The following is a 24,588-nucleotide window of genomic DNA, read 5'->3' as shown; positions in this document are numbered from 1 at the left end:
CCCATACTTAGCAGTGGTGACCTGGATTCTGCAAAGGGCAAAGAAAGAGTGGTCATACAAGTAGGAGAAGAACCAGGAGAGAACATTATCTTCAAAACTCAGCAAGGAGAAAGTACCCAGGAGAATATGGTAACTGACAAGACGTAAATGGCATAGACAATTAGTCCAACAGCAGTTCAGAGGAGGGAAAAAACATTTTAGCCTGGCATGTTTGTGGAAAATGCTTCATGGAATTTCTAGAAGGCTGGAGACAAACAAATGTCAAAACAGTTAAGGGGAATGAAAAGAATTCTTCAAACTAGAAGCCACAAACTTGTCTTTGATTGCTGTCAAAATTCTAGAAGGTATTATTAAAGGAATAGATTATGAGCATTTGGAAATGGAAGTGATGACCAAGGGCCAACATGGGTTTGTCCTGAAATGGCCAGGACACATTAATTGCATTAACTTTATTGACAGGTTGGTTAAGACATTCTCTGGGCAAAGAACACATGGATTTCAACAACACATTTCACAGAGGTCTTTAATCAAATGTTGTATGGACCAGTGGGGGGCGCATTTTGGAGAGAGGATTGCTGCTCATATTACAATTTAGAATAGATGACCTTTGAGCTCCCTTTCAACTCTGAGATTCTGTAATTCTTTGATTCTGTAATCTGGGAAGTGGAAGCATAATTTGGTATGGATCTTGAAGAAATCTGGGTTTTAGATCAGCAGAGAGGATAGATAGTTGTATATGGCAGCTAGGTGGTGCAGTGGATGGAGTTCTGGGCCTGGACTCAGAAATTCCTGAGTTCAACTCTGACCTTACTAAATGTGTGACCTTGAGCAAGTCACTTAACCTTTGTTTGTCTCAGCAAACAAGCCTCATCTGTAATATGAGGAGAGTAAGAGCACTTACCTCTCAGGGTAGTTGCAAGGATCAAATGAAATAATCATTGTGAAATATTTAACCCAGTTACTGGCACATAAAAGATGCTACATAAATGTTAGATATTAGTTATTATATTGATTGCAAAGTGTTTTCTTGCTTGCTTGAATTTTTTTCCACAGGGAGCTATGAAACTGAGACAACTTTAAACCTTCATTATAACCCCAATTTTCAAAGTATGAAACACAGCATTTTAGGAAACATGAAGCAGGGTAAACCATAGTGGAAATATTTTAAAATATTTAAGATGCAGAAAAATTATATTGAAAACAATTTGATCTACTCGTGGCAGAATTACTGGGTGAAAGTCAACTTACAAGTTAATTGCTATGACATTGCACACTATAATGATGATGACTCCCGTTCCCATAATATATTACAGTGTCACAAACAAATCCACGAGCATGAACAAAGACACAAGGAAGATGAATAAGACAATTTAAAGGTACATTTATGAGATGGTTTTATCTGCATTGATTAGCAATTAGTGAGGAAAAAGAGACAAAATACCAGAATGGTAAATTAACTTGAGTTAAATTACACCCTGAAAACATAGAACATGAAATTTCATCCATTGTGAAATAGCCAATTAATATGGGCAGTGATTGTAAGGTGTAAAGTCTTCTAGTCATGGAACGTAGGGGTTGAGTGGTTCAGCAGAAAGAACACTGGGTTGGGAATCAAAGCATCTGGATTAGAAACTCAACTCTCCTTCAATCTCCACAACATCTCTCACTTTTTTTCCCCTACTGCCTCTGTAAGAAGGATATCCCAGGAAAAACTGAAATGACATGAACACTGATCAATTTAGGGATGAGGCAGTGAGAGGAGTCAAACCGCAAACCTTAGTAACTTGAAAACTGTTAGCCTAAGTGATGGCCAGGTAGTAAGGTGGGTAAAATGTTGGACTTGGAGTCAGGAAGACCTGAGTTCAAATCCTGCCTCATATACTTATATGTGTGCCCTCCAAAAAATCACTTAACATCTGTTTACATCAATTTGCTCATTTGTAAAATGGGGGTAATTATATCCCTTATATACTAGGGTTTTTGTAAGGATCAAATAAGATGATATTTGTAAAGCACTTTGCAAACCTTAAAGTGGTATATAAATTCTGGCTATTATTATCATTTTTGTTTGTTTGTTTGTTTTGGCTAGGCAATGGGGTTAAGTGACTTGCCCAGGGTCACACAGCTAGTAAGTGTTATGTGTCTGAGGTTGTATTTGAACTCAGGTCCTCCTGAATCCAGGGCCAGTGCTCTATCCACTGCGCCACCTAGCTGCCCCTGGCTATTATTATTATTACCATTAGTAGCTACAGAGAAGTCACACAGGTGACATGGTGGATAAAGCACTTGACCTCAAGTCAGAACGACTTGAGTTCAAATCCAGTCTCAGACACTTAATAACTATATTACCCCTTAGCAAGTCACTTACCCATTTCCTGCTTCTTTTTCTTCATCTGTAAAATATAGATAACACGTACCTTCCACCACTGTTGTGAGAATCAAATGAAAAAATACTTGTAAAGTGCTTTTCAAAACTTAAGTGCTATATAAATGTGATGATGATGATGATGATGTCATCAAGAGATGGGTTTGGAGAAAAGAGTTTAAGTTTGGTTCTGAACATTCTGAATTTGAAAACAGTAATTTCTTCATGTTTAAATGGAAAAGAGCTGAGCATTATTTACTTTTAGGATGTTGAGAAATGGGAAGATTCCTTTGGAATGACTGTGTTTATTGTGGAAAAGAGGACCAATTTGGGTATAAAAGTTAACTTCCACAGTTTTAAGTAGTTGACACACAGTAAACATTTTAAATGATTTAGTTAATTGGCAAATATAGGCAAAGCTGGTTAAAATTCTATGGATCTACAAAGATATTCCTTGTCCTAGATCTGTTTTCTGATCCTATAAACTGCTTTTCATGATGTCATAATTGATCAGTATGAGCCTGGGTGGAAGGAGATGGTATACAAAAGACATTCTTTTTTCCTAGCCAGAATCTTTTTGAATGTTTTAGATTAAAAATAAACTCACTAATAACATTACTTAACCCTTACCCATAAATGATGTTTAGAAAATAATTTACCCACTAGGTTGGTTAAAATCAATAATCCCACTTTCAGTGTAAGCAAATTTGCGGTCAAAGGCATTTTAAATGCAAAGCAATTGTTGACACATTTGTGATTCCCAAATGAATAACTCTTAATTAGCTAATAAATGCAATCAATGTAAAAGGTCCAAATGGTTAATTTTTGCCAAAAGAATTCCTTTGAATTACTTGTGTTAGCAGTATAACTAGGGATAACAAGTAAATTTTCAGTATGTGCCATAGATATAGCTTCCATCAAACTACAACTAGATGATTACTCTCAAACTTAAAAGACATAGGCATGGGTAGTGAGTTTATGGCAGGTTAGTACATGTTGATGTAACCCTTAGTAAGTCTTATGTCTAAGGCTTAAACCAATACCAGCTTCTTACCCTTCCTGAACTCCCTTAGAGACTTTGTTGTTGTTGTTGATAATGTTGATGGTCGAGGAATCTGGTGAGATTTCCATAGATTGCTGAAGCAAAACAAGAACCCTTTTGATGGAAAATTCCCAAACTTTGTCACCTGTCTACTCTTTTGGTCATTGGTCATTGGTAATAACTGAAATAAGTGCCTTTGGAGAATTCAGGGGAGTCATGCATATATATCTATAGGGCTGGGAATTCCATGGTTCTGCTGGTCAAGCCCTTTGATGCATGGAGCTTCCTTCATGGCTTTTTCTCCTGCATTCATAAAAAATAGAATTGGGAAAGTTGGGGTAGCTCCATTTTAACAATCAGTTTAGATAGCCTATTTTCTAAATTCTACTCAAACATGATGCAATTTAAATCAAAACCCAACAAAAATGGAGGGAAAATAAAGGCATACACTCCCAACAACCATATTAGTTAAGGTCCCCCCCCCCACAGAATTAAGAAAAGGACAATCTAGGATCTCAGTTCAAAATCTGCTTCTAGCCCTTACTGACTACATGACCTTTGACCCAGCACTTAATTTTGCTGGGGCTCAGTGTCTTCATCTATAAAATGAGCATATTGGACTAGATAACTTCTAAGCTTCATTCCAATCTACATCTATGATCCTATGAACTCTCTGCTTTTGTAATGCCTATGAATTCAAAATTGCCTTATTTACATCATACCATAAACATTGTTTGGGTTCCACTCTCCCTCTAGTGGGTTTAGGTTTACAACTGTCCAATGACCAGTTTTCTACTGATATTCACCAAATCTGAAACATCAATTACCACCATTAAAAAAAATTGGTCCACCACACATTTTTTGAGCACCCACTGGGTGTAGAATATTGTAGAAAGGTAGGTATGATTCCCATAGCAGTCATAAATTGAGTGTGCTACTGTGAATTGCTGAAGAGGATGTTAAAGTTTATGTCTTAATGCAATACCTTTTGCATTTCATTACCATGTTTAAAAGAATGAGGACAAAGAAGATGTTTTGTTTTGCCTGCAAATAAATTAAAAACTGACATTTAAAAGGAATGAATTCATTTACATCATGCAGTGCATTTTTATTCTGCTATCATCCCTTTCATTGTAATCAGCTCTCAGATGTCATAAAGATATTTTAATACTTGAGAAACAAAAATAACTGGCATTTGTATACAGTAGCATAGAGAGTAGAGAATAATTGTTAGAAGGCTAGGCTTGGATCTTGAAAGATCTGAGTGGAAACATTGCTTTGAACAGTTGCTAGCCCTGTGACCCTGGGAAAGTGACTTAATGTATTTGAGCCTCAGTTTCCTCACCTGTAAAAGGAGGGGGTTGGATTTAGAGACTCTCAGGTGCCTTCTAGTTCTAAGTCTGTGATCCTATGAACCTATGTGGGTTCAGATCCTGCCTCTGACAATTACTAACTATGTGCCTCTGAGCAAGTTAATTAACTTGGTTTAATTTGCCTTATCTGCAAAATGGGTATAATAATGCAGATGTGGAAAAAGTACTTTGATAAACTTAAAATGCTATGTAAATATTGTGTTATTATTTCATATATATGAAATATATTATATATACATATATATGTGTATGTATATGTACATACAGAGTCATACCTCTTGAAAGTATCTAAGACCAGATTTAAACCCTGGTCTGCCTGACTCCTAGCCCTGTGCTCTAACCACTGTACCACCTAGCATTTATTAAGTGCTTACTATGTACTGGGCACTATGCTAAGTTAACTGTAATCAATTAATAAATGTTTGTTGAATATCAATGTGGTACAGTGCCAAGAGTATGGAATTTGCCATCAAGACACTCAGGCTACACTCTTGACTTTATTTTTTATTAATTGTGTGACCTTGGCCAAATCACTTCATCTTTCTAGACTTTAGTTTACTTATCTATAATATGAGAGCATAAATCCAGTTGCTCTTTACTGACCCTTCCAGTTCTAAATGCTACAGACTGAATGGAGAAAAGGTCACCTATCCTCCAATACTCTTTATGTCACACTAGATGACTAAATCAAACAAACAAAATCTTGCAGAAATTTCATCAAACATACAGTTCAGTCAAAGGTAGAAAAAAGAAAAAAAAATGGGAAGTTCTGTCCTGTGCTATTTATCTTTAGGAAGTCCTTTATGGTCCAAGAGGAAGTCAGTGAGGTCGCCATCCTGACTGCATAACCCAGTAATTCTCCCCCCTCAAACCCAACCTGGGTTATATAGTCTTCCCTTCTATGACCTTTATCACCTGGATTTTAAGACAAATAGAAACTATTGAGTCAATTGAAGAAGCTGGAAACTGTGAACTTATGCTAAGCATATTGATTGATGGCTCTCAGAATTTGACCCTCTGGGCAAAAGCTAAAATTTCCACAGGACCCCTAATTAAAGTAAGGTTTATCAGGAAATATACTATTTGCATCTTATTCAAGATTTAGGAGTAATCTCAGAGGACTGGAAGACTGGTTCCTGCCTCAAGTGTTTGCAGGAAAAGGAAATAGGGAATTTCTTTTTTAAAGATTAGAAGTGGAGGGGAGTTGGAGAGTGGGAGAGAATTCTCTAAGTAGAATCTTGACAATATGGACAAAAGGGTGAGCTTTCTTGGGTAGTGGGTGTGTGTGTGGGGTGGGGTGTGTGGGTGTGTATGTGTTTGTGTGTGTCTGGGAACACCCATTCTGATGAACTCCTGGGCAGCAGGAGAAACTGAGAATTGGGAAGAATGAGGCCCTTGAGGCAGCAACTTGTTGAGGAAGAGAGGACCTATTTCTTCTGCTGTGAGGTCTCTAAATTGTACCTGAGGAATTTAGCTGGCAATAATCAGGAAACATTTTGGGGATTGAAATTTACCTATTGCAGAGCTTCAGAATGAGTAGGGTTTCTAGACCTCTGACATCACTCTAGTCAGTTGGGGTAAGGAGTAGGGAATGACAAGCTGCAGGTAATAGGCAAGAAAGAAGAAAATATAGACAGTGCCAGGAACTGTGCTAAGAATGCGAAACTAGGTGTCTATCTCCTTGCTTTCATCCCACCAAGGAAGTAGATCCAAATAACCCTGCACCTTTGATGAGTAACTTTATATTTTTATAGAGACAGGCATTGTGTAGGGAGAGGTGGACTTAATATCTCAAAGACCTGAGTATAAATCCCTTCTCAGATACTGACAAGGCTGTGAGAACTTGGGCAAATCATCACTTACTCTCTTTTGGTCTGTTTCCACTTCTGTAGAATGGAGATCATAATAGCACTTACCTCACAGGATAATTGTGAAGATCAAATGAAATAATAAATATTTAAGTACTATATACATGTTATTTTTATTAATATGATAGTAGTTATCATTTATGTAGCATTTTACAGTTTCTAAAATGCTTTCCAAATATATTATCACATTTGATCCTCACTACAATACTGGCAGATAAGTGGTATTATATCTGTGGTACAGATGAGAAAATTGAGATTGAAAGAGATTAAATGTCATGCCCAGGGTCGCACAGGTAAGTGTGTGAACCAGGATGTGAACTTAGATCTTCCTGACTCTAGCACCAGTACTCTATCCATGGTGCCACCTAGCTACATCTAACATTATTATTGTTTCGTTGATCTCTTGATATTCCTTTATCTTTGTCTCCCCCAATTCCTTTGATACATAAAATATGTCCTCAATGACTGCTTGGTACTTGAGTGACAGTAATCATAACTTAACATGGTGATCTATTGCTTATGTATTTTCCTCAAAATTCTTTGAAGTACAAATAACAGAAATATCACCATCTCTATTTTACAAATGAGGAAACTGATGCTCAAGGAGGTTACATGACTTGCCTATGATCATATATCTTGTAAATGCTGAAGCCAGGATTTGAACTGAGCTCTCATGTTTCCAAGTCTAGCTTTCTTTCTACTCTGTTCCATGTTTCTAACAGTGTTTTTCTCTATGAAAAGAAAAAAAGAGAGAGAGGGATGTGATTATATACTTAAGTTATAAACTCTTCATCTTCTGACATGATACCATAAAGCTTCATGTAGTGAGAGGTTTGGGTCTTTGAGATGATCAGGACTGTTATTTCTCTTCAAAGCCTTTTGGGAATCTGTCCCATTGCTTCTGGCTGGTTCTTGGCAAGCCATAGTTAACAAAGGGGAAAGATCCAATCTATATTGGAAGCAGCACCTTGAAATTATTTCTTCCCCCTCCCCTCCACAAAGTATGGTTCAGCTGAAGAGTTTTGACTTTATGGCTTAGTCAGATGCTTATTATTAGCACTTGATGTTGCCATGACTCCAGCAATGGATTTCCACCAGTCATAAGAACTAGTCTGTGATCATTTTCTCAATTTCTTTTGTTAAACTACACTTGCCTGGTGATAATGTTTTCAAGTCCAGTCAGTTGGAGATGAGAATTGATTAACTTTGCTTGCTGACTAGGGCCATTATACGGAGAGGGAAATTCCATTTCTTCCTTTAAAATGTCTCCCAGATTGCCCCTTTCCTTTTCATTCCCACTGTCACTGCTGTGATTCAATACCTTATCAACTCCTGACTACAGCACTGCCTATCTCCTACCAGCTGGCTGCATTTCCTTGGTCCTTCTGGACCATTCAGTATACTGCTGCCATTATTACAGTGTTGTGAAAAGAATATTGGATTTCTAGTCAGAAGACTTAGATTCTACTCATAGGATTTGTGACCTTAGTCAAGTTACAACCTCTCTGAGCCTCAGTTTCCTCATCTGTAAAACAAGAATAATATTTTCACCACTTACCTCATTGGGTTGCATGAAAAAAGTACCTAGAAAACTTTCAATTGCTACATAAATGTGAGCTAATGATATTTTTCAAGTAATTACATAAATGTAATTATCCTCCAAAATACCACTTCCATCACATAACTTTCCTGTTTAAGAACCTATGGCTCTGTTTAATTCCACAAACATTTATTAAGCTACTGAATGTCAGGTGCTGTCCTAGGTGCTGGGAATGACAAGACATAAAAAAAGTTTAAAAAAAAGTTCTTTTTCTTACAGAGCTTATGTTCTGCTGGATAATTGATGTTACTTTATTGTCATCTGCATCCATCTTAGTCATACTCCTCTGTTTGTCTTTCTAGGTTTTCCATGATTTGGCCTCACCTTCTCTAACCAAACTCATCTCTTACTATTGCTCAACTTGAAGCATTTGCTTTGGATATCAATATCCATTCACAATCTCCAAACATGCTTTTCTAATTAGCATTACTGTCTCTGTGTTTTTGCTCATTCTGTCTCTCCACTGGAATACTCTCCCTCTTCCACTGCACTTTTCTGAAAGAAAGACATATGAAATGACTATAAAACTTTACCTAAAACTCTGCCTGCAATTATATTACTCAAATTTCAAGTCCTAACACCTACATAAAATGTTCTGTGACTATAGCCACATAGCGACAACTCTTTCAGTTTAGATTCTATTCATTAAGTACTTATTAACTCCATACTGTGTACCAGGCACTTCACTAGGAGCTGGGGATACTGAGACAAAAGTTAAACAAAACAAAACAAAAGGCAACATATGTTGTTCAATTGTTCTCACCTCTTTGTGGTCCCAAGGATCATAGCATGTCAGGTCCTGTTATCCTCCACTGTCTCTTGAAGTCTGTCCAAGTTCATACCTCCACACATTTTCAAAGGCTGTCTCCCCTGCTAGGAATGATTTCTTTTTCACTTCTACCTCTGGGAATCCCTTGCTCCCTTCAAGGCTCCAATCAAGTGCTGCCTCCATCAAAAGGCCCTTCTTGATTGCCCTAGCTGATAGCTCCACCCTGCCCCAATTATGTGGTATTTACCTATCTGTGTACATTTTCTTCCTCTCTCTTCCATCCCCTCTCTACCTCTGCTTCCATGACACTATCTATCCATCTCATTCTCTGTTGTCCTCTTTTCTTTTTGCCTTCAATCTTTCCCAGCATCATGGTCTTTTCCAATGAGTACTGTCTTCTCATTAGTGGCTAAAATTTTTAAACTTCAGTTTCAGTATTTGACCTTCCAGTGAATAGCCTGAATTAATTTCTTTAAGTATTGACTTATTTGATCTCTTTGCTATCCAAGGGACTCCCCAAAGTCTTCTCCAGCACCACAATTTAAAAACATCAATTCTGTGGCACTCAGCTTTCCTTATAGTCCAATTCTCACAGTCATAAATTACTAATGGAAAAAACTATAGTTTTGACCATATGGGCCTTTGACCACAAGGTGACATCTCTGTGTCCATATTTGCCATAGCTTTCCTTCCAAGGAACAAGAATAAAGTACTGAAGACCCTCACCTTCTGTTGGAGGTAGAGAGGGGATAGAAGAGAGAGGAAGAAAATGTATTCAGATAGGTAAATACCACATAATTGGGGGGGGTGGAGCTATCAGCTAGGGCAATCAAGAAGGGCCTTTTGATGGAGGCAGTACTTGATTGGAGCCTTGAAGGGAGCAAGGGATTCCAAGAGGTAGAAGTGAAAAAGAAATCATTCCTAGCAGGGGAGACAGCCTTTGAAAATGTATGGAGGCAGAAAATGGAACAACATGGAGTCTGGTTTAACTAACTCTTAGAGTATGTTGAGGTGAATTATTGGAACCAGTTATGTAGGTTGGAACTCTGACTTGGAAGGACAGTAAGTCCCAAACAGGAATATTTTTTCCCTGAGACAATGGATTGCCCCTGAAGATTCTTTTCTTTTTTCTTTTTCTTTTTTTTTTTGCAAGCAATTGGGGTTAAGTGACTTGCCCAAGGTCACATAGCTAGTAAGTGTCAAGTGTCTGGTCTCAGTCTGGATTTGAACTCAGGTCCTCCTGATTCCAGAGCTGGTGCTCTATCTACTGTGCCTCTTACCTGCCCCAGCCCCTGAAGATTCTTGTGCAACTGAGTTATATGACCAGACTTATAATTAAGGAACATTATTTTCAAATCTTAGTAGAGAATGAAATAGAGAGGGAAGAGGATGATAAAAAGGGGATCAATTAGGAGGTTTTTATATTAGTCAAGGTGAGAGGTGTTTAGGGCCTTTTTATTAAAGAGAGAGGAACAAATAGAGAGATGTTGGAAGACTTGGAAATGTCTTGGAGATGTCCAAGACTTGGAAATGGATTGGATATGGGAGTTGAGTGAGAAGGAGGAATTGAGGCTGACTCTGAGGTTGTGAATCTGGGTGACTAGACTGAAGGTAATTCCTTGGCTATAGTCTCAGAATATCTGCTGTACCTGGTGTCACAATTTAACATACTTAATTTTGTAATTCATGTTCAGCTAGAGTATGAGTTCTTTGTGGTTTTGGTCTGTGTCAGATTGCATTCTTAACAGTACCAAGGATAGTGCTGGGCATATAATAATTAATGCCTTTTTGTCAGTTAATTGACTTTTCTTTTGTTTATCTTTTGCTGTATAGGACTTCAAAGTCAAAAGTTGATAATAAAAGGCCATCCGCACTCGAAAAGGATATCAACTTGGCCAAGAGTCTTCAGCAGTATCTCACATACCTGAGGATTCTCACCCGTGCCTCGACTGCCGATGTATATCCCTGGATTAAGAGTGACAAAACTGCCATTCAGGTTGTAACTTGTGACTTTGTCTTTCTGACTGTCCTCTCATCCATTCTGTCTTCTCTTACCTGTTCTCTTTTGCAACAAACTTATCTTACTTAGTTTTCTCTAGATTCCTGGTACTTTTCTTTTAGAGATTCCTCACCCTTGGGAACCCTTATGATTTTTGATGCTTTCTGTCATACACCAGGGGCAAAAAAAAAAATGATGTAGTAGATGCAGAGCCCCAAAGACCTGGGTTTAAATCCTGTTGCTGAAACTTATTACTTAAGCAACTCTGGGCAAGGCATGTAACTTCTTGGGTTACCAGGAAACTTCTTAGGACTTATCTACAAAATCATGAATAGGTTTTAATTTGCTTTGGTGGAGGCAATGTCCCTTTGGATGAAATCATAAATCCTTCCAGTATTTGCATGGACCAATGCATGTTCATTTCTGGTCATTCAATTAAATGAAGAAGTGAGGCACAGCTGAAAGGGAGTATTAATGACATAATTCTTGGTCTTTCAATCATTAAATAAGCATTTATTAAGTAAGTTTTTATAATGAGTCAGATAATATGCTAAGTACCGGGGATATGAAGACTAGCAGGAGCCTGTCCCTGCTCTTAAGAAGTTGAGTCTTATGATGTCTTGGTGTCATTTTGAGAATTTAAGAAGTTACCCAAAGGCTAGAGTAAGCAGCTGCCCATATGGTATGATTTGATGTGGAAGGGCTGCTCTCACTTATATTGAAGATCAGAACGGTTTGGAAGGAAATGGCTCCTCCCCCACTCCTCTATACTGCCTCCCCCATAAATTCTCCAGGATTTCCTTTGGAACAAGGCATTGTGTCTCTGGAAAGACCCTTGTAAACGTATACACATGCCATCTGATTGGGATCACATTTTAATATCAGCAGTCCCTGAGTCCATTAGTGCAAGTTTGCTAGCTGTCACTTAATAAAGAGTGGGGCCTGAGGGAATGATACCAAGGACATCTGAGTTTTGAAGGGGAAGATGTTTGAAAAATCTTGAGTGCTATCTAATGAGAGTAAGCAAAACAGAGACACTCCAGTAGAAGGCCATGGGCAGCCAGGAAAGAGCAGGAGACATCACTGGCTCCCTGCTGGGCTTGAGAAGGATAGGTGCTAATAAATAACAAGAGGGTACGGAAAGGAGGAGAGAGATGGCAGACACAATTTTCATGACAAACTTCAATTACGTTGCCATGTTACCTAGTGCCAGTCCTTGGCTATTTTCATCATCGCGCCTAGAATTTCATACCTTGCAAGTGTCAACCATCTTAGAGAGGTCGGTGGATCCCAAAGAACATTTTAAAGAAGGAAAATAAAAGCAATGCACTTAAAAATAAATACATAGCCATTGTGATACTTTGTTGCTCTCAAGCTGCTAGATTGTGTTTTGGGGAACACAAAATGCATTCTGACCGGACTTGGGAGGAAAGACAGTTGTTTGCTAACTGAGCAACAGTAGTCTGGGCACAATCAGATGTGAAACTGTTATACATCCTGACAATCAAAAATAGGACAAGACAGTGAAATACAGTATGTTCCTTGGTGTTCTGGGCATCGGACCTCCCTCTCCTGCTCTAGTCTTTGACATTGCTTCTGAGAAACATCAATTTGACAAATTTTCTTTCTTGATACTAAGACTTAAACTAGGCTATTGCTAATCAGATTCCAGCCCAGCTCTAGATACTAAACTGGAAGGGATCTCAGAACTATTTGGTCCAACAAGTTCATTTAATATGTAGCCAGTGTAAGTTCAGACACATCCTCATCTCAATTCCTGCTCCCACTGAGTGTCTAGAGCAAAGTTGACTATGTCTTCCCATCAGTAGTACCCCTAAGTGCTCAGAGGTGATTTGCTAATGCCAGTGGCGTAAGCCCCCATCAGTATACAAGATTATCAATGTAGAATCATTTAGGCAGTCAGCCTAAATATTTTTTTAGAAAGGGGTATTTACTGAGGTGTTACAGTTAGTATTATTCAGTACAGAATGTCATTGCAGACATCTGTGACACACTGATAAGAGAATTGAGGTAAAGAAAGGTAAGGTAATTTGCCAATACCATGTAGGCAGCTTGGTGTGACTGTGGACAGTGTACTAGAACTAGAGTCAAGGAGATCTGAGCTCAAATCCTGCTTCACATAGTTAATAGCTGTGTGACCCTGGTCAAGTCACTAGAAAGAGCACTGAATTTGAAGTTAGGGGACCTTGGTTCAAATTTGAGCTTTCCTACTTGTTAATGGTGTGACCTTGAGGAAGTCTCTGAATCTTTCTATGCCTCAGGATCCTCACCTTTAAAATGTGATTGGTTAGACTATAAGATTCTTTCTAGCTCTGAATTCATAATCTTATGAAGCCCAAAGTGTTTCACAAGATTATAGATTCAGAGCTATTTAAACCAGTGTCCTGATGTCTTGGGATTAATAAGTGGAAGGGCCATTTGAGTTAAGCATTGTCAACTCATGAAATCCTCCTTCAGTTCATTAAAAATGATTTTTCTCATAATGAAAATTTATTTTCTTTCCCTCCAATTACCCTCTCCCACTGGAAAAGAACAAGAAAAACAAAACCCTTGTGACAAATAGACACAGGCAAAAGAAAGTCCTGCATTCATGACCAAAATAGAATGTCCCATTTTGCATCCTGAGTTCATCAAATCCCTGTCAGGAGGTGGGCAGCATTTTTCATAGTGGGTCTTCTGGAGTTGTGATTTGTCACTGCACTGATCAACATTCGTAAATCTCTCAAAGTTGTTTGTCTTTACAGTGTTGTTGTTATTGTATGTATACTGTTCTCCTGGTTTTGCTCATTTTTTTGTTTTTTTTTTCTTATTAATTTTTTTGACTAACAAAAATACCATGCTCCTTCAATTCATGGTATCCTGATAGGAAATTTTGCTTAAAAGGACTTTTGCCTAGGATTCCAAGGAAATTTTGTTCTTGGTGTCTGAAGAGCAGAACATAAGACTTTAATAGGAGAATGAGATTTAGAGCTAAAAAGGAAATTTTAGATCATTTAGTCATTTGATCATAGATTTTAACTTAGAAGGGACTTTCAGGGCTATCTTGTCCAACTCTGTAATTTTTCAAATGAGGAAAATGAGGTCTAGTGATAATAAGTGGTTTTCCCAAGATCATATAGGCAATAACTTTTTTTCATTTATTTTTTTTTCTTTTCTCTTTTTTAAACTAGGAAATTGGGTTAAGTGACTTGTCCAGGGTCAGACAGCTAGTAAGTGTCAGGTGTCTGAGGCTGGATTTGAACTCAGGTCCTTCTAACTCCAGGGCTGATGCTCTATCCTCTGTGCTACCTAGCTGTCCCCCGGCAGTAACTTTTAAAAAATTATTTGGACCCAGATCTCCTCCTAAATTTAAATCTTGTACTTTCTACCGGATTATAGCTCCTAAAGTCCTGCCATTAGAAGTGAAGTACAGGATGGGCCAGGCAAGAAGACCTCACCATTTCAAATATCACTGGAGTAAAGTCATATGCAAGAATGAGAAATGTCTTGTTTGCAAAGGTAGTTTGTATTTAATTGTTTCTGGAGCAGTCTCTGAATTTGGCCTGCTGATTGATTAGGTAGAAATTATGTATTTAGTAATGGGAAGCTGTACTGCTTCCATACTATTCAAATAAAGAACCCTGCTGAGGCCCAAAGTCATTGACTGGAGCAGTGGGAGGTCAGGCTCTAGAGGAGTTAGCAGAGATGGCAGGCAGGATTAGACTCTTTCAGGGGGAAATTAGACCTCTCACAGTATTGTGAGATCAGAGCCCTTAAACTTTATAAGTTTCCCTTGAAGAAGGAGAAGTGGTGGTGCCACTGTGCCCTCAGAAACTCTGCCTAGCAGCCTGACATCATGGGAATTAGTGTGGCTGGTTTCCTAGAGATATTCTGGTCTATGGTTGTAGGCATTGTAGGAACTGTGTCCCAAATCCATCTTGGAACAACTAAAACAGTACTTAGGACAGAGATTTGGTACAGGGAGCTTTGCTGTGCCTTGTAGCAGAGCATAACATATTCTGTTAACAATTCTAGGCTTAGACAATAGAATGTGATTCGTTAAGAATAGAGACTGCTTTTTGTTTGTATGCCCAGCACCCTTCATCCTGCTTTCCACATCTAAGTGCTTAATAAGGATCTGCTGGTTTGGATTGAATGGAAGACCCCTAGGGAGAAGACAACTTTATTGAGCAGTATATGTGAAAATTTGATAAATGTTATAACTTAAATGCATTTAACCTAGTTTAAAGTATCTTCATTGTGCATTTTTCTCTGAACCATGATCCTTGCCTGTAATGGCTCATGCAAAGAGAGGGCATGCATATGGCTTGTACTTAGCAGTCATTCTCATTTTTTCCCACCTGAACCTTAGCCTCCTCCCTTAGCTTGGAGAGTTAAGCTCTCGCCATATGTTTCCTAGAGCCAGGCTTTCAAGCCACCATCAGCCCATTTCTACACCCTGCACTACACTCTGTCTACCCCCTTCCAACTTCCCTTTATATTTCACTACATGTAGTTCTATTTGTAACACAATGAGTTGGTCCAGAAAAAATATACTAAAGCAGCACAGGACAAAAAGTGAATTGTCCCAGCTTTTAGAAAAAAAAATCTAGCCTTAAACCCCAAAATATCTTATAAAATATAAGCAACCAAAAATTATAATCTTATGAACAGAGCACCCACATAGAAGGATATGGTGCCCCAAGTGGAGAAAGGGACCATATGCAGCAAGAGGCTGTAGTCATGTGTGGCTGCAAGTGACTTGGCCAGGTATTAAAGCAGAGCCATTGCCAATGTCTTGTCATTTGTCCTGCCACTGGACTTAATGATTCTGGAAGAAAGAGTGAGGTTGCCGACTTTGGGCAACTCTGCCTTACTTAAATCCAATTCATTCTCAAGTCAAGACATAACCCTCGTATTGTCATTAGTCCTCTTTGAAAAAGAAGGATGAAGGGTAAGGACTGCCTTGCTTTTTGGATTTGTATCCCCTAGCACTTAGCATGGTGCCTAACATATAGTTACTGCCTAATAAATACTCAACTTTGCTCTCTATATGATTCGTCTGGGTGGCACTACTTAGAACTCAGACTGGAAGGGACCCTGAAGAGGATCTAGGCCAATGATCTTTTTTTTTTTTTTCGTAAAAAAAAGCATTTTATTTAGGACTTTAATAACAAATAAAATTTTTATGCAAAGTAGACAGAAAAATAGGACTGTACCTGAAACTGCACATCTTTATTGCATTTAAATTATATTTCCCATTTCAGTATATTCTAACTTCATTATGTAAATTTCAGAGCTGTCCTAGTCATCTGCATATCCTTCTGGCTTTGCTTCTATTATCTTTTGTGGATTTTTTTTTAATCATCAATGACTTTTTTCTTTTCTTTCTTTTTGATAAGTCCCTATTACTAGTGCTACTCTCTTCCCTTCCCCATTAGAAACAAAAAAGCAAAACTCTTGTAACAAATATGTATTTTTTAAAAAAAAATTTCTATATTTTCCAAATCTGAAAATGTGCATGTCTCCTTCTGCACACCGAGCCCATCACCTCTTTGTCAGGAAGTGGGCAGTATGTTTCATCATTTATTTTCTGGAAATTTTGGTTTGACTAATTCATTTTACAGATGAGAAAACTGAGACCCGAGAAAGAAAATGACTGACTGAAGCAGGTCTCCTGACACCTAGACTCCCATTCTTTCTACTTGTCCACATTGTTTTCTTCTTAAACAACTTTTAAGCACATTTTCAGTGAGCTACACTAGTTATGTCAAAGTCAAATAGAAACAGATCCCCACAGACTGTGTATTGACTTAGAAAGCTACAAGTTAACTAGCTAAGTTGTATTGTATTTTGATTTATTTTGTTAAATATTTCCCAATTCATTTTAATCTGGTTCTGAGCAGCACTCAGGAGTTGGGGTTCTGCGTTTGGTATCTCTTATTATAATTGTTACCCTTCTTCTTGAGAGTTAGGGTCATCCCAGTTTAAGACAGCACATTAGTGAGGTTGTTGAAATAGTAAGGCTAGGAGGGAAAATCTCTATGTTATTATTGAGGGTAGCCCTGAGAAGTATTTGGCCTGGCAGAAAGACCCAGACATGTGAAGTAAGGGCTTGAAGTAGATTCTGTTCTGGTGTAATGCATTTTCAGAGCAGGTTTTAGACCCGGCTGCTATTCCTAGGGATCAAATATCTTTTTAAATGGATAAAGAATACACATGATGTCCCAGAAAGGCCCCACTCACATGACCCTTTTCATAATGTTCTCAAGGACAGTTTTTATCTCTTTAAAATTTAAAGGTAGAGACAAAGCTTTCAAAAGCTTTCAGAACCTCCAAATCACTATGTCTACATCCAAGTGGTCTGCAGATAATAGTCTCCCACTAGCACATGCCAGTGACTGTAAGGAAGGTAGGAGTAGGAAGAAAAGCCTGGGGAGGAAATAAGTACCTCCTTACCTGCTATTTCCTTCTTGACCTGAGTGGCTGTTTTCTAGGATACTGAAGTCTTAGAGGTCATATGGATCTGCTTTCTCACTGCTCTCTATCATGGCCTTCCACTCTTAATACAAGGAGCTTCATATTTCTATAACCCATTAGTGGGAAAATGCTTCATCTCATTTTAGCCTCTCAACTGCATTTGCAAGGTAGGCGGAGCAGGTATTATCATTCCTGTTTTGTGCATGAGGAAACTGAGTTTAGTGACATTATGCTTTATTCAGTCTCAAAGCCACCAAGTAGAACAGCTTGAATTACAAGGCATCTGGGTCTCCTAATTCCTAGTCCAGTGTTCTTTCCAGAACTTCATGCTTCCTCCTGAAGGAAACCACCTTGATGATGCCAGGGCCTTCCAGTGCACCTGCCTGAAAGGGCAATGGAGGGCACTATCATTCTCCTCCCTAATGTCTGTATGTCTATTGGAGACCTTTCCATTTTCAAATGAATGATCCACCCCCAATGAAATAAGCTGGTATGTGCTTGAAAGTCTTTCTATAGCTTCTGAGTTTAGTCGTCTAACTTAAAAATGAAAGGGAAGGAAAAAGGAGAGGGAAAAGAAAGGAGGGCACTCTGAGCATGAGGTATATTTAGTCAGTGTGGCTTAGCAGCTTAGGATCCCATGAAGCAGCTTGCTCCTATGTGAATTGTACTGTCAAGAAAGAAGGATTTCGTTTGTTTGGTTCACAGCACAGTGATAACCAGCATTTCTGCCAAGTGTCTTGAATATTGGTAATTTAAATATGTACAAATAGACAATCTTTTGTCAGAGTTGGCCTCTCCTTTGTTTTCTATTTTTTCTTCATCATGAGGGATGAGTAACTCTGTGCTCAATCCTAGTTATTGCAACTGGATTTCTGGATGCTTTAAATGGACACATTACATCATGTCCTTCCAGTGTTTATGTGTAATCAATAGCCACTAACCAGGCTGCAGCCAAGTGATGTTTTTAGCAGGCCAAGCCTCCTTTAGCAGGGAGAGAGAGCATATTCATTAAAAGTGGCAATGACTCAGGAGAAGTAGGAAGGAGGGGAAATCAGCAGAAGTGTCACAGTAAAAGGAGTTTCCCACTCCTCCCCAACTCCAGCTAAAAGGTGAACTTAAGTTCATCTGTAATTTAACCTCATTTGCCTTATTCTCTACAGAATGACCTAGAACAGTAATAATCATAGCTGGCATTTAAATAGTGCTTCAAGTTTTCCAAAGCACTTTCTATGCAATATTTCATTTGATCCTCATAGCAACCCAATGGGTCAGATGCTGCTATTCTCTCCATTTTACAAATGAGGAAACTGAGGAGAGAGCAAATGACTTGCAAAGAGTCATACAACTAATTAGTGGATTTAATGGAATTATTAAAATAATTATATTATGTATAATATAATAATTTATAATAATTTAATTTAATTTAATTAGTTTGAACTCAGGTCTTGCTGAATCCCCAGTTCAGCATGATATCCATAATGCCACCCTTCCTTCCACCTTACTAGGGGCATCTAATTTACTTCAAACAGGAGCATTTAACTAAGGCTGACAGGAAAGAGCCACTGGATTTTGCAAAAAGACTCCATTTCTCCCTGATCCTACGACAGAGTGCTGAATTTGGAGTCAGGAAGACTTGAGTTCAAATTCTGCCTCAGATACTTACTAGCTGTGTGATCCTGAGCACCTGTACTTTAGTTTCCTCACCTATAAAATGAGAGAGTAGGATTTGATGGCCTCAAAAGTTCCTTCCAGCTCTAAATCTGTGATTCACCCAATGATATTTTGAAACCATTTTCAGGTGAGCAAGTTCCAGAAGCACATGGAACATATGAGTTCTTCACTCAGCCTTGCCATGTGTTGCTGTCTATAGTCTTATTTATCAAAATAGGAAAAAAAAGCCACATGGCCTGGAATTTTCCAACTAGGCAGGGAATTCTCCTTAAAATTGGCTCCACCCTCAGGCTCTTCCCAATGTTAGGCAGACGAAACATCTGAAAGATGTGTTTAAAGAGACCTCTGTTTATTCTTTGCCTTATTGTCTCACTGTTAGCAACAGGGTGAAAGGTCCTTAGAGCAAGTGTGACAGTCAGCTATTAAAAAAAATAAGCTATAGTCAATGGTAAAATCTTGCAGAAAGTGGAAATCAGTGGTAGAACATTGAGTATTTCATGCTATGAGTCATCAGGAGGCATTGTATACAATGCCAAAGTGGAATAGTGAACAGCTGCTCTCATGGGGAAAAGTAAATTACCTCAATTGACAGAAGGGGCTCCTTCAAGTTGTCCCTTATGATATTCTGAGTGACCCTATGGGGCTCCTAATATAGAACCTAGAATTTCATTAGCTCAGTATCTGTTGCTCATTTATAGGGTGCAGGAAGAAGACAGTGTTCATGATATTAACTGGAAAATGTGTGTGACCTAAGGAATTTATTAAATAGGTACAATATGCTTCAAAACAACCTTCCAAATTCAGGGAAGGTGCCAGCCTGTTTGTTAGAACAGGAGAATAGTACATTGAGCTACACTGGGTCCATAAAGGAAGCTTCTGTCATAGTAATGCTCCTTCTCCTACTTCCACCAACTTGAAAAAAGGGTCCAGTAATAGTAATGATTGCAACTGACATACAGAGTACAATAGATTGATAGACAAATAGATTGATTGATAGATAGATAAACAGATAGATAGATAGATAGATTGATAGATTGATAGATAGATCATCTTAGCCACTAAGGAAGGCTTATAGGAAAATATGGATTAAGAATCACATAGGAATTTCATGTCTAAAATGTCACAGGGACTTCTGGTGCCAAGATGGTGGAGTGAGGAAGGAACCCTCTGAAGCCCTCCCAAATTCCCCTCCAGATAACTAGAAAGCCACCTCAGAATTGATCTAGGAGCAGGGAAACAGCAGGAAAGGTCTGTCTCACTGGGGTGGGAAGATAGCAAGATCTAAGAGCAGCAGAGGCAGCTGCTCACAGTAGGAGGCCTGCAGCAGGGTTCCAAGCCTGAGGCAATCCACCAGTGAGGCCCAACCCTCCTGAAAACCAGCAGCCCCCTAGACAAGTGAGCAATCTGTGCAGTGCAGCAAGGCCCCACTCCAGCACAAGCCACCAGTAAAGCCATGACCCCATTGCTGGTCAGTATTGAAGCCCTGCCCTGGGGCTGGCCAGCAACAAGAAGCTGCCCATGGAGCCCACCAGCAGAGAGGTCCTATTTCCATAGCAACCCAGAAGCAGGCCCCGCCGCTGGAGTAGGCCAGCAGCTAAAGCTCACACCCAGGGGAGGCCAATAGGGAGGTGTTTTCCCCCATGCACCCCAGTAGTCCAAGCCAGAAGGGAATCATATACTGTAGACAAAGCAAGCAGCTAAGTCCTGAAGACCAGTGAAAGCTAGAAGTAAGACCCAGAGCCCCAGCACAGAAAGCTCAGGACAGTACAGGAGCAGAGTCCAACTCTCACATAAAAATATCAAATCACAAAAAAGGCAGAAAAGAATGAGCAAAAAAAAAAAAGACTCTGACTATAGAAAGTTACTATGGTGATAGAGCTGGTTAAGGCATGAACTTAGAAGAGGACAATGGTGTCAAAATGGCTACATGTGAAGCCTTGAAGAAAAATGCAATTTGATCTTAGGTCCCAAAAAAAATTCCTGGAAGAGCTTAATAAGGATTTTTAAAAGCAAATTAGAGAAATAGAAGAAAAATCAGGAAAAGAAATGAGAATAATGCCAGGAAATCATGAAAAAAAAAGTCAATAGTATGGGAAAAGATATACAAAAATTTACTGAGGAAAATAACTCCCTAAAAACAGATTTGGCCAAATAGAAAAGGAAGTTCAAAAGCTCACTGAAGAAAATAATGTCTTAAAATTTAGAATTGAACAAGTGGAAACTCATGACTGTATGAGACATCAAGATATGATAAAATGAAATCAAAAAAGCAAAAAAAAATAGAAGAAAATGTGAAATTTCTCATTGGAAAAACAACTGACCTAGAAAATTATTGGACTACCTCAAAATCATATGTGTGTGTGTGTGTGTGTGTGTGTGTGTGGGTGTGTGTGTGTGTGTGTGTGTGTAAGCCTGGACAACATTTTCAAGAAATTATCAAAGAAAACTGCCCTGCTAGCTTAAACTAGAGGACAAAGTAGAAATTGAAAGAATCAATTGATCACCACCTGAAAGAGATTCCACAATTAAAACTCCCAGAAACATCATAGCCAAATTCCAGAGCTCACAGATCAAAGAGAAAGTATAACAAGCAGCCAAAAAGAAACAACTCAAATATTGTGAAACTGCAGTCTGGCTTACACTGGATTTGGTTGCTTCTACATTAAAGAACTGGAGGGTTTGAAATATGATATACCAGAAAGCAAAGGACTTAAGATTACAAACCAAGAATCACCTACCAAGCAAAATTGAGTATAATCTTTCAGGGGGGAAAAATGGATATTTAATGAAATAGATATCTTTCAAGTATTTCTAATTAAAAGACCAGAGCTCAATAAAAAATTTGACTTCCAAATGCAAGACTCAAGGGAAACATAAAAAGATAAAAAAACAAACAAACAACAAAACAAAAAACAAAAGCAAGAAAGAAAAAACGTAAGACATTCAATAAGGTTAAACTGTTTATATTTCTATATGGCAAGATATTTGTAACTCTTAACTTTATTACTGTAAGAGTAATTAGAAAGAATATATGTAGACAGAGGGTGTGGATATAAGGTGACTTTCATGGGATGATACCCCTCCCCAAAAAAAACAAAATAAAGAGAAAGAAAATTGCACTAAAAGAAGAAGGATGGGGGAGATTGAATGGGGTAAATTATCACACATAGAAAAGGAATGAAAGAACTATCATAATGGAGGGGAAGATGGGGGGAGGGCAGCAGGCAAAGCTTAATTCTCATCAAAATTAGCTCAAGGAGGGTATAACATACACATTCAGTTGGATATAGAAATCTATCTTACCCTATGAGGAAGTAAAAAAAAAACAGATGGTGATAATAGAAGGGGGGGGAGACTGATAAAATGGAGGGTAGATTGGGGAAGATTGTGATCAGAAGTAAAACACTTGTGAGGAGTGAAATGGTGTTGGGTAAGAGAGAGAGAAGGGGATAGATAAATAAACAAAAAACAGCATGGAGAGAAATACAGTTAGTTATCTTAATTATAAATGTGAATGGGATGAACACACACATAAAATGGAAGTGGATAGCAGAATGGATTAAAAAGCAGAATCCTACAATATATTGTTTACAAGAAACACATCTGAAGCAGAGAGAAACACATGGGTTAAAGATAAGGGGCTGAAACAGAATCTATTATGTTTCAGCTGAAGCAAAGAAAGCAGGGGTAGCAATCATGGTCTTGGACAAAGCAAAAGCAAAAATATATTTAATTAAAAGAGATAAAGAAGGGAACTATATCTTGCTGAAAGGTAGCATAGACAATGAAGTCATATCAATACTAAACATATATGCACCAAATGGTACAGCATCTAAATTTTTTAAGAAGTTGAATGAGTTATGGGAGGAAATAGATAACAAAACTATACTACTGGGGAACCTCAACTTAGTTAAGTTAAGGAGGTGAATACAATTCTGGAAAAGCTAGATATATAGATTTATGGAGAAAATTGAATGGGAATAGAAAGGAATATACTTTTTTCTCAGCAGTACAGGTCATCTAAGGAAAAATTGACCATGTATCAGGACATTAAAAACCTCACAATCAAATACAGAAAAGCAGAAATAGTAAATGCATCCTTTTCAGATCATAACGCAATAAAAATTACATCTAATAAAGGACAATAGAAAAAGATTAAAAAGTAATTGGAAATTAAATAATATAATCCTAAAAAAACAAGGGATCAAAGAACAAATCATAGAAATAATAATTTCATTAAAGAAAATGATAACAATGAGGCAACATACCAAAATTTATGGGATGCAGCCAAAGCAGTACTTAGGGGAAAATTTATATCTCTAATTGCTCACATCAATAAAGTAGAGAGAAAGCAAATCAATGAATTGGGCATGCAACTAAAAAGACTAGAAAAACAACAAATTAAAAATCCCTAATTAAACACCAAATAGGACATCTTGAAAATCAAAGGAAAGACTAATAAAATTGAAAGTAAGAAAACCATTGAACTAATAAATAAAACTAGAAGCTGGTTTTATGAAAAAAAAATAAAACAGATAAACCATTGACTAATGTAATTAAAGAATGGAAAGAGTACAAAATTACTAGTATCAAAAATGAAAGAGGTGAATTTACCACCAATGAAGAGGAAATTAAGACAATTGTTAGGAGCTCTTTTGAACAATTATATGCCAATAAATTTGACAACCTAAATGAAATGGATGAATAACTACAAAAAATATAAATTATCCAGATTAGTAGAAGAAGAAATAAAATAACCTAATCTTAGAAAAAGAAATTTAACAAACCATCAATGAACTTCCTAAGAAAAAAATCCCCAGGACCACATGGATTTACAGGTGAATTCTACTCAACATTTAAAGAACAATTAATCCCAACATTATGTAAACTATTCAGAAAAATAGGTTAAGAAGGAGTCATACCAAATTCCTTTCATGACATAAATATGGTGCTGATGGAGCAGGAAGAGCCAAAACAGGGAAAGAAAATTATAGACTGATTTTCCTAATGAATATTAATGCAAAAATTTTAAATAAAATACTAACAAAGAGATTACAGCAGGATCATATACCATGACCAGGTGGGATTTATAGCAGGAATGCAGGGCTGCTTCAATATTAAGAAAACTATCAGCATAATTGACCATATCAATAACAAAACCAACAGAAATCATATGATTATCTCAATAGATAGTGAAAAAGTCTTTGACAAAATACAGCACCCATTTCTATTGAAAACACTTGAGAACATAAGGATAAATGGAGCTTCCCTTAAAATGATAGGTAATATTTATCTAAATCCACTAAAAAGCATTGTCAGTAATGGGACTAAGCCAGAAGCCTCTCCAGTACAATCAGGGGTAAAGCAAGGATGCCCATTATCACCTCTATTATTTAATATTGTACAAGGAATGTTAGCTAT

General features: G+C 37.8%; 1 protein-coding gene across 1 annotated transcript in view; it reads left to right on the top strand.

Annotated features, from left to right (window-relative positions):
- PTPRN2 (protein tyrosine phosphatase, receptor type N2) overlaps positions 1-24,588 on the top strand; it is a 1,506,109-nt gene that overhangs the window by 574,998 nt on the left and 906,523 nt on the right. The window contains exon 5 of the mRNA XM_027841109.1: positions 10,851-11,013. Coding sequence (XP_027696910.1) covers positions 10,851-11,013 — 163 coding nt within the window. The remainder of the gene's footprint in view (positions 1-10,850; positions 11,014-24,588) is intronic.

The sequence above is a fragment of the Vombatus ursinus genome, unplaced genomic scaffold (genome assembly GCF_900497805.2).
Source record: "Vombatus ursinus unplaced genomic scaffold, bare-nosed wombat genome assembly UNPS02014852.1, whole genome shotgun sequence".
Classification (NCBI taxonomy): domain Eukaryota; kingdom Metazoa; phylum Chordata; class Mammalia; order Diprotodontia; family Vombatidae; genus Vombatus; species Vombatus ursinus.
The sequence above is the reverse complement of the archived record's forward strand: the minus strand, read 5'-3'. Positions and strand labels throughout refer to the sequence as shown.